The sequence below is a fragment of the Condylura cristata genome, unplaced genomic scaffold (genome assembly GCF_000260355.1).
Source record: "Condylura cristata isolate star-nosed mole 26May11 unplaced genomic scaffold, ConCri1.0 scaffold00006, whole genome shotgun sequence".
In the NCBI taxonomy this organism is placed as follows: Eukaryota; Metazoa; Chordata; class Mammalia; order Eulipotyphla; family Talpidae; genus Condylura; species Condylura cristata.
In genome coordinates, this window is record NW_004567107.1 from 41487013 (window position 1) to 41498861 (window position 11849).

General features: G+C 36.2%; 1 protein-coding gene across 1 annotated transcript in view; it reads right to left on the reverse strand.

The window, feature by feature from the left end:
* LOC101634294 (histone-arginine methyltransferase CARM1-like) overlaps positions 1 to 11849 on the reverse strand; it is a gene marked incomplete at its 5' end in the record, with an annotated part of 146709 nt that overhangs the window by 95049 nt on the left and 39811 nt on the right. The window contains 2 exons of the mRNA XM_004678001.1: positions 3662 to 3766; positions 4504 to 4610. Coding sequence (XP_004678058.1) covers positions 3662 to 3766; positions 4504 to 4610 — 212 coding nt within the window. The remainder of the gene's footprint in view (positions 1 to 3661; positions 3767 to 4503; positions 4611 to 11849) is intronic.

The following is an 11849-nucleotide window of genomic DNA, read 5'->3' on the forward strand; positions in this document are numbered from 1 at the left end:
TCACGCTGGGAAACAGGATTGAGTGTGCATAGCTCTGTCACTGAGAAGAAATTGCCTGCTCACCCCTGACTCAAGTTTGTACTTCTGAATCCCTCATGTGGAAGCTTGCTGGGCAGGTATGGAACTTGTCTGGGAGTTAGCCATTAAGGAGACAAACAGAAAAGTTCAGTTGGAGGAAAGAAGTAAAAGGAAGCCTTATTTGACTACAGAGCCAAGTCCTATTCTCCAAATAATAATACCAACAATAAAACTGATTTATGATTTCTTCCTGAAATCTGTGTCTATTTCTAAATTGGTTCAGAACTCAGAGGGGGAAAAGGGATATAATTAATTATCAACCATGTGATTAATTATCACCTTCCTAAACCCCAACAGATGGATGCCTGCTTTATTTCATTGGCAGATAAACCCATTTCAGGTTGGCAGGAAAGGGTACTCTGTAGAGTCAAATGAGGTTAGAACTGGGAATTACCTTAAAGGTTGTCCCATATCTTAATTTTTACAGACAAAATAATATACAAATGGTCAAGTGAAATGATTCATGTAAAATGCCATGAGTCACATGATATTAATTGATAGTATGACTAGTAATTATGGACTGGCCTTAGAAATTGTAACCAGATTTAAAAATAGATTATATATCATAAAATATAGATTGAAATTAAGTCACTCCAGAGGTAGAAAAAATTTCTATAAATGCAGTATCACCTCTAAAAAACCCTCAAACCATGAAGAAGCAATCAATAATTTACAGTTTAATTTTTAATTAGCAAGAATCCTACTGTATGGTAACCAATACTGTTCATTCACAATGTTGTATACCAGTTAAGATGTAAAAAAGAAACAAGCATCCCCCTCCCTGATTAATCTTGTCATCCTACATAATGAGGTATTCCTCATTAGGGATATCTAATTTAGAATGGCTAGCCAAGCATACCTCACTGGCAAAGGGAGAGTCTTGGGTACTTCAATACATGGCAAGATGCATGAGTTCTGGTTAAACATGGCCATTGATGGTCTTCCCATTATTCTCACCCACAAGAGCAGCTAGATCTAACTTTAAGAAAGTATGTTTTCTTTTCCTAGTATTTTTTTTCTCCTCTCCTTTCTGTACTTCCACTCTCCTTTCTTTCTTTTTCTTTCCTTTCTTCCTTTCTTCTATGCTCCAGTCTCCAGTAACCTTTTAGTGGCATCAATCTATAGGAGGCAGTATTATAAAAGAGGAGTGTCTACCTCTGCATTCAATGATGTTGCTCTTTCCAAGGGTTGGGGCCGCCAACCCCCTTTTGGTTATATTTTTCTCTCTGTTCGCTCTCAGCTAGGTAAGTAAACAGGCAGAGTCATGGAAACGGATGGCAGAGTGAGATTTTTGGTCAGAGACTGTAAAGTGTTATCTGGGAGTCAGAAAGAACAATGATCACAAAGCTCCAGGAGAGGAGGAAGCTTAGTGAAACAACTCAATAAAATTTTTCTCAAATGAATTTCTGGTCTCAACCTCAACTTAACCACTGTTTGTGTGAATCTGATCTTAATTAGCATGTGAGACCTCCCACAAAGTACCAGACTAACACATGGGTGACACACAGAGGGCAGATTCTAATAGCCCTGCCAAGGCTTTGAAAACTGAACAATTAATAAAATAGGAACCATAGACCTCAGAAGACCAACTAGTGGCATGGTGCCTGCAGTAAAAAACCTAACCAGGTTGAATGATGACCACTGAAAATGTTTCCTTTTTGTTTTTTTAAAACAAAATATCAACATTCATCCTAACTTTTAAACAACAGGATGTCTCATTGTGCAATATTAAAAACATATGGAATACAATAAAAGTTTTCTTGGCATATAATGAATCAGGAAAAATATCAATCATCTGGAAAAAGATAAACAACTGAAATAACACAGTTCTGACATTGATGTTAGACTCTAACAAGAACTTTCAAGCAATTATTATAAAAAGCACAGGAAAAATAATGAACACCACTGAAACCAGTGGAAAACTAGAAAGTGAAAAAAGAAGATAATCTAGAGCCAAATGGAAATTATGGAATTGAAAAATAAAATAAACCACATAAAAACTTCTCTGACAGACTCAATGGCAGAATGGAAATGACAGAGGATGAAAATCATGGGCAAATCAACTTCTATCTGCTTATCACTATTTTTTCATGTATATTCTCTTTGCTTTAATTAGCTATTTCTGCCTATGCATAACAAGCCACATCAAAATTCTATGGCTTACACTGGAAACAATTTATGATTTCCCCCAATTCTGTGGTAGGGCTGGTCAGTCTTGCCTTAACTCCAGGATTTATGGATTCAGCTGGAGAGTTGGATGGGCTAGAAGGTCCAACATAGTCCAAGATTATTGTCTATAATCTATTTTAATTCATAGGTCTGGCAGTTGATGCTGGCCGTTGATGGAGTTAGTTCCCCTCCATGTGCAAGTTCCAACTGACTAAACTGGACTTCTGTTCAATATGGTGATCACAGGCTTCCAAAAGGAGGAGAACAGAAGCCACAAGTCCAGCTAAGCCAACTCTAAAACTTACACATAATCTATTGATCAAAGCACATCATGAGGACTGCACAGAAATAAGGGCTAAAAAATTAGACTCTTACTGAAAAGAGCAGCTATGTGAATTTGCAAATAGGCAGGGACACAGAAAATGAGAAGTCATTAGGTTTATTATTCCAATTTTGTCCTATAAGATTCCTGAGGAATTGAGGTTGTGAATCGCAATGACCATAGACCTGCAATTACTATGATAGTAGAAGATAATGTGAAGTTTGAAGAAGCTTAATGTTGCGCATAAGACTACACACTCAGTTTGGTGGAAAATTGGGGACTAAATCCCACAATAGCTGATTCACTGACCAATGCTCTTATCTCTGAGATGAGCTATATATAGTGTATTTTGAATGCTGGTTACTTAACAGATAGGAGAATTATCAGTTAACACTTGAATAAATGTGTGACCAATCATTCATCGTTCAGATCCACTTTGTGAAGGAAATAAATGCAGGCACTTGTAGAGTCTATGAAAATAATTGAAGTAAACTAACTCAATATGTAGCAATAAGTCTACTAACTTGCTCTATGCACCAAAATACAGTGACACTCTTGAGCTCCCATCACTCAAAGTTTAATTTCTTTGTTGAGGTAAAATTTATGACATGAAATTAACCATTACCCATAAAAAATATACAATCAGTGTCATTAAATACATTCACTTTGTTGTACAATCATTTCTTCTTGAGGTTGCTTTCATTACCCCCAAAAGCAACCTTATATAGCTTCCCCTTCCCCCACCACTGACAACCACTGCTTGATATTTCATATGAATGGAATCATAGTATGAGTCTTTGTAACTAGCTCTTTCACTTAGCATAAGGACTTAGTAGTTCATCCACACTGAAGTATGTATTGGCATTCTATTCTTTTTAAATGGATAATATAAATCTGAAATTCACAATATTATACTATAATATTATAATATATAAGCTCATCCGTATTTTGAAATGGTGAGCATTTGGGTTATTTCTGTTTTGAGTAGATATCTGGGTCATATGAACTTTCTACAGAAGTTTAATTTTAATGCTAGTTTTTGACAAGATTTCTTAATATGGTTTGAGGTTAATAACCTGGTGCTGACATTACCTTGTCTCTAAAATCAATGTGGTTCTGAAGGATGGCTCTGTGATAAGTGGCTGTCCTCACAAAATCTTGCATCATGTTCTGTTGCTGGGAAATACAGCCATAAAACTGTAAGGGGAAAAGGAGAAGCAGAGTAAGCAACCTACAAGATTGTATCTTTGTGGGTGTCTGGTTATTATATCCATCATGGTCCAAGAAGTCTGAGCAGGGGAATTGAAGCTCTGAGGGACAGGGTGATATGTCCACATTAGTACTGTAAACAGATCCCGGATTTTTGACTGCTGTTCTACATAACAGATTCAGGTTTAGATCTTTCAGAAAGGATGCCTAAGTCCCTTCCCAAAGAGAGCGCTGATCAAGCAAGTATCAGTCAAGTGGACTAGGCCAGGCCAGAAGGGGTGATCCCACCGAGTCCCAACAACCATGGAAGGAAAATAAAACTGGGTAGAAATCCTGGGTGAAGGTAGGGTGGGGAAGAAAGTACCCTTATGAGGGAAGTTATTGGGGTTACACTCAAAACAGTGACAGTTATAAATATCATCGTTGCAATTGCCACCATTTGGTAGCCAGATATGCCACAAACTAATCAAATTATATAGTCACAACAATCAGAGGAATTATACTCCTTAGCTGAAGATACTGAGGCTCAGAATAATACAGCAATTTGACAGTTTGATAAATAACAAAGGGAGGATTCCACTTCAGATGCAGCTGCTGCTCGTGCTCAGGGGATCACACTTTGAGAACCACTGCAGTTCTGTATCAATTATTTCCTCTCCCTTACTGGCCTGCTCAGGTGTGTGTTACGCAAAACAAGCTGACTCCCTTGGGGCAACGTTCCTGACCTGGAAGTATTGTGCGGCTGATGCCTCTTCTGTCCGCTGGCTAAACACCGAGTATTCCTTTTTCTCATTCCAGCATCTCTTCAAGGTATTTGAAAATGCACTGAATTCTACAAGCAGAAAAAAGTAGATCAATTTGTAAAACTTAGAAGCCACAGAACTAGAACTCACCATTGCACTCTTTACAAGATACGGGAAGATTAAAGTGGCACATTCATCCCTAAACACCTGCATGATAAGGAATGGCCAGGTGGAAATGGATACTGCTCTGATGTGTGACACCCTTATTTACACTTGTCAGACATATTTGCATTCAGAAATGTCAAGTGCAAGAGCACAATGAAACAAGAGTCTGGGCTCACTAAACTTTCTTGGTACTGGGCTTGCAAAGTTCATAGGCTTATTCTTAATAGGTGCTCTGGAAAGTGACTGTTGATGACAAGGAAACATGTACACATGTGAATCCAAAATATACATGTATATAAATGAATATGTACACACACATATCTAATCTCATTCCACTATAGTGACATGGTCTTATTTTTCACATTTAGTATTCTCTAGGCATATAGAGAAAAGGTAAAATAAATAACAAGAGATATGTAAACACAAGGGAATGCATTCTCTATTATTTGATTAAAAATATATATAAGCAAAAGCTCAAAAAGCCTCAGAAGTGATATTACTAATGCAGCATACACAGTTGTTAATTACCTGACTTCTGTCTTGGAAATGCCATGCATGTTATGCAACATGGTCCTTACTACCTACAAGTTCTTCTCACTGGCATTGTGACCTTATATCCACATTAGTGCTGCCTGTGTGCCCTCCAAAGCCTCTCTTCCTCGCCGTACAGCATCTGTTCGATGCCCTCCCACCATGCTGAAGCATTTATAAGTTAACAAGTGAACCTGGTTCTAGACTGGCATCTTCTGCTTAGATTACCTTGTAGCATCAAATTCTCAAAACAGTACAAATACAGTGCTCACAAATGACTGAAACAGAACCAAAAACAGAACACAAAGACACTTAAAAGAGCTACAACAGAGCTAAGGGACAGTAAGTAAGATGAGCGACAGGTCACTGTCAGTGGGTTCTTACTCATTTGCACAATTGCAAGACCACTCAATTGCACTCAAGCTCAGCAACAGGGCTTATTTAGCAAATAAGAGTTTGGGGAAAAGAAGGAGTTTTGAGGAAACAAGTGACCAGCTATCTCACCACAAATAGTGTCCCATAGTACCCAAAGTCCCAAACAAAGGCTGCTCGTGTAAGGTGGGATGACACTGTAGTCACCTACAATAGCAGTCTGAAGGCTGAGCGAGATGCTGAACCAGAGAGCAACAGTTCATCAGCAGCAGCAGAAGGTGGTACTGGAGAGCTAGAATCTGTGGTTAAGTTTTTGAGACAATGGGCTGAGTCTGACTGTGTCTTTGCAGGGGATGTCAGAGGCAGGGTCATAGGCAGGTACAGCAGCCGGATCTCTTTGAAAGTCTATGAAAGTGTGGAGGTCTAGAAGTCTAGGAAATCTGGAGAAATCCATGGAGGTAGACTGCTCAATGCCCAACTCTCTTCAGAGGCCTGGAGCAGAATACTTCATTTTGAAGATGGCTCAACAAATTTTTTTTCCCTTCCGAGGCTGGGAGCAGACTGAATCAAGCTGGCTCTTGTTCTGCCTTATAATCCCTTCAGTGTGCTCTACCCTATAACCCTGAATCTACACATTTTAATCCTAAGCATCTAATTGGAACATTTAGTACCAAATTAGCTCATTGTCCATTTTTTTCAATCCAACAATTAAGTAATGGAAAGAGTTTGAACCTGACTGGTCCATCTAGCTAGCACCTAACTTGTCCATTTAATTTGTAGCTGAGAGGTCCATTTTTGAATACTAGCACTAGCTATCAAAGGGGGTAAAGCCCAGCCAGGGCAGGCTGGTGGACCTTTGGCTCCAGGGAGCCATGGCCAGAGTTGGCATCACCTGAGGACTGTGGGAAGGAGAACAGGAATGTCCACGGGTGGTGGGCCTCAACGAAGCTCCCCAGCTCTGAGACACCTAGAGGCCAAGGGTCTTAGTTACACATCTATTAATTTTCTGAGATTTAGTTCAATCAGCATTTCTTCACTGTTGTACTGTAGAACACTCACAGGCAGCATTAACTACTACAATATAGAGACTGTCAATAGACCAGAACCATCTGGAAAACTTTTTTTTAAGCGTGAATGTTGGTAATTCAATGTTCTGGTAGCAGAGGGAAGGTATCTGTTCAAAAGTCTCCAGAGTCAGTTCACATGTGTTGTTCAGGAATGAGAACTTTTGCTTGAATCCCATACTCTCAGCTCACCCATTATATTTCATATTTTGCTGCATTTATCAATTTCTTAAAATATTCGTTTCTTTATCTCTATTGAACTCTTTTAGGGCATGATTTAAGAGTTATAAAATCTCTCATCTCCAGAACATATTGTTAATGAAACAGTCATTTAATAATAGGTTTTATATGTAAATTCATTAAATTTGCAGAAATGGCTAATTAACTTGGTGAAACTATTTTTAATTGATGAAGCAGCACTGTGAATCCCTGGGGCTACCCAAATGGGACAGATAGGTGAAAAGAACATCTTGTTGGGAATAAGTGTATAAATCTACCTAACTGCAGTCCCTCCTCCTCAAGGGAATGCCATTTATTCCAAAGAAACTTTAAGATGGACAAAGGGAGGAATTTTTTTGATGGAAATATAAATCAAGATTAATTTACAATGTATCCTAAATAATTGAAATTTTATATGTTTATAAATACTCATTCCAACACCTACCTATTGTTCTCATATGGATTTCTTTTCCATGAAAACAGAATATTTCTTTGGTAAAAAACTGATCTTCATCATGACATCTCCTGTTGTAATTATGAGCTTTTAAAGGAAAGGATGCAAACAATGATTTTATGATCATAAAATCAACTTATGAAAAGTGTAAAACTATAGAAAGTGCAACCAATAAAAAAAAAGTCCTGTTAGACAAATAATTATTATTAATGTTTGGTACATGTTATTTTGGGGTATGTGTGCAAAGTTCCTGTTCATTATAAAACTGCACCATTTGATTTTGTAATCATCTAATTTCTTTTAAAATACTTTGAATGACTGCCCAAGTCATTAAGTAGTTTTATCTACCTAGTTGTAAATGCACATATGGTTTTTGTTTTTTGGATTGTACCATGATTTAATCAATTCCTTGTGGTTGGACTCCAAAGCTCCAATCCATGTCTACTGTATCAGCACAGTACAGTAACTGTATTTTAACGGCATCTTTGATGACTCTGATACAATATATTTTTGAGAACTCCAGATAACATGGCAATATCTATATAATTAGAATTCACAATTATAACAAAAAGACATCACTCCTTCATAACACTTTCCCACACATTAAATCAATAAATTAATGAACATGTCTTTTCTCTTGTGATTTTTTCTTTTTGACTATTTTCTTTCATAATTAAGATATAATTTGTACATAACTTAAGCATAGGACATTTAGAAATAAAGAAAAGAAAGTCAGGAAGGAAAAATTTTTTCCATATAAAATCATTTATGATATTTTAGGATGAAATCTCTCTGCAATTTTCCTTTGTCTTTTTATCTATCTTGATGTTATTTATAGCACTATTATAATACAGTTATTGCTTTACAACCTGCTTTTTTACTGCACAATATATTGTTAGCTTTTCATTTGTCAATATTTTTCATATAAATTGCTCACATGTACACAAAATTACAAAGTTCTTTAACTGTAGTCTTATTTTGCTTGTTTCTATAACTTGTTCTTAGAGACATCAGAGACTTAGTAGATCTTAATTTCAGTGAGGTTTTTCGTTAAGTTCCTTTAAACTCTGGACTTAATTATTTGCTTATCTAATTCTACTAGGGGTCAAACAGAAGTCTATTAAACTGCAACTTCCTGTATTTGTATTATTTTGCCTTTAAAATACATTGTGCAATACATAAAAATCTAAAATATTTTAAACTTTTGTTGAATAAAAATTCAACAAGCTGTAGCATAATATATACATATACATATACATATACATATACATATACATATACATACACATGTACATATAGGGAAAGTACCTTAATTTAAGAAAAGAAATATATGAAAAACCCATCGGTAAACTTTGGGACTCTGGGAAAAGCACTTCTTCCAATATCAGGAGTAAGATAAGGGTACCTTCTCTCCCACTCTTACACAACATAGCTGAAAAATACCTTATTTATAATAGCATTAAAAGGAATACTGGCCCTCCCTGGTGGTGCAGCGGGTTAAAGCGCAACACTAAGAAGCTAAAGCCACTTCCGCATGAGTTTGATCCCTGCCTACCCCAGAGGTGATCCACATGGCGCCGCAGACATCTCCTGACCCAACCACTGCTCCCCTCAAAAGCATACTTCCATGATCTGACTGTTCTGCTCCCCACTCTGTTCCTGGTGAATCCTCTCACTGCTCCGTGCCTCTGGCCTGTACCCCAGTTCTGGTTGCACGAAAAAATAAATCTTTAAAAATAAAAAAGGAATACCTATCAAATATTTAACCAAGGAGAACACAAAGATCTTTACAAAGAACAATGTAAGACATTGATAAAGAAAATTAAAATCACAAACAAATGTGGAGATAATTTGTACTTAGGGATTCTAAGACCGGATGTTGTTAAAAGTTTTCATTTTACCTAAAGCAACAAACATATATTGCAACTCTTACCGAAATTCCAATGACATTCTTCACAGAAATAAAAAAGCAACACTATCTTTGTATGGTATCACGAATGATTCCAAATAGCCAAAGCAACCTTGAAGAAGAACAAACTGGAGGCATCACACTATTTGAGTTTGAACAGTAATGGAGAATGGACAGAGAGGCTCTCATAAATGGTTTTGGGAAAACTGGTTAGTAAAATGCAAAATAAAACTCAGCCACTTTCTTAGACCACAATGAAAAAGTAAAACTGCAAATGGACTAAGCATTTAAGCTGAAGATCTAAAACCATAAAGCTAAAAGAGAGAGAGAGAAAGAGAGAGTGAGAAAGAGAGAGAGAAAGGAAATAAATTCTTTAGCATCAATCTCAAAAATTATTTCAGATCTGACACCAGAAGCAAAGGCAAAACCAAACAAATGAGACTACATTGGACTAAACATCTTCTGTAGAACAAAGGAAAGATCAAGAAATGAAAAGATAATCTATTGAGTGGTAAAAAACAAAAACAAAAAACAAAACTGCAAATTATATATCTGATAAGAATCAAATATCCAAAATATATAAAGAACTTTAACAATATATAAAGAGAATACACATCAAAGGCATGTTGAAGTACTACTTCTTGCTTGTTAGAAAAGCTATCATCAAAAGATGAGATAACAAGTACTGGTGAACATGTGGAGAAAAAGGGATTTATGTTCACGATTCGTTGGAATTAAGTTAGTACATTCCCACAGAAAGCAGTTGAGAAAACAGACTATGGAGGTTCCTCAAAAAATAGAAATAGAGCTACCATATAACTAAACAATCCCATTTCTGCATACATTGCAAAGGAAATGAAAACAGGATATTGAAGAGATATCTGCACTGTCATATTCACTGCAACATTACTCATAACAGCCAAGGAATGAAAGCAGCTTAAATGTCTATCAATGGATGAATAAAGGTGAGAGCATGAATATTTACTTATGTACATATATAAGGTACATGTGTACACATAACACATGTGCATAGACATTTACACACATGTGTATATACTGCATATAGAAATATGTGCTGTGTACAATATGTGTATATGTACATATTTACACAAAATGGAATATTATTCAGTCATGAGTAAGAAGGAAATCCTACTGCTTGCAATAACATGAATAAGCTTTGAGGGCATTATGCTAAATGAAACAGGCCAGATTGTGAGAGGCAAAAAACTATGTGGCAAAAACTGCCCTCTATTACATGCAAAATCCTTAAAACCTTAAAACAAAAGAAGTCAAACTTATAGAATCAGAGTGAAAATATGGTTAGCTGGAGTTAGGGGGTGGGAGAAATAAGGAGAGGTTGGTAGAAGGTTTCAAAATTTGAGGAATAAAGTGAATAAGGTTCTAAAGACCTAATATATAACACAGTGACTATTTGAGAAACACTATATTGTATGATTGAAATATGAGAAGAGAGTAGAATTTAAATATTCTCACCAAAAAATGAAATAGAATAAAATTCTCAAACATACTTCAAAGAAAAAAAAGTTACTGGATAATATTTACCCAGCTCTAGTCTCCTGGCCCCTCTCCAATTCCCTCTGAGTTCTCAGAGGCTGCCAGCAGTGGTTCATGTTATCCATCTGTGTGTTATTTGAGTCCTGGATATCTCGGTTGTTTGGTCTTTCAGAGCCCACAGTAAATTCATTTGTTCAACAAATAGTCTTTTGAATATTCTCTACAGTTACAAGTCTCTATCCTTTGGGGGAATTTTGAGCTATTAATATAGCCAAATATAATGGCTGCCTAATAGAGTGTTCAGAAAGGGGGCAAGTTGACAAGCATCATCTTAAGTTAAAAAGTAAGATTGTGTCTAAAGACTTAAACACAATTAGTCTTCAAGTGCAGCTCACCAATTGTGTCCAAAGAAAATATGAGAGAAGCTGCAACAAGTTTTGTTATAAAAGTATCCGTGCAGTACATAAAGAGCCTTCCAAAAGAAACATGAATTTGGATCTATCAGCTCTACTGTGATTCCTATTTAAAAAAAAAAATACAATCTGACATTAAGGAAAAAATATCTACATCACAGACATTATGGTTACAACCCTGTAATCCTGACACAGATGACAATAGCCAAACCAAAAATCAGGATCTCTAGATTGACAAGTTTGAGATGTATTAATGGGATTTAAGAAACCAGGAACAAACTGGAAAGTTCAAGAATCAGCATGATTCACTCCTACATACAGTGAATTCTATCACAATGGCTGGCAGGAGTATGTTCTCTTCATAATTCACACTCACCTATATCTGAACAGTTAAATAAATATGTGCACATAAAGGAAATATGTTTCCACATAATATAAAAGGATAACCAAAGCCCCTTTAAAACTTAAAATTTAAAATTTCCTTTAAAAGAAAAGGCAATGTATTTTCAATCCACTGTTTTATTTTTTAGACTTTTATTTATTTATTCTTATTTTTTATTTTATAATAGTACATTTTTACATATTTTTGTGCATTTTTCCATCTCAGTTGCAATCCCCTTGGGCTTCCCATCACCAAATCACCCATGTGCCATCACCATAGTCCAGTGAATTTCCCTCCCCCACTG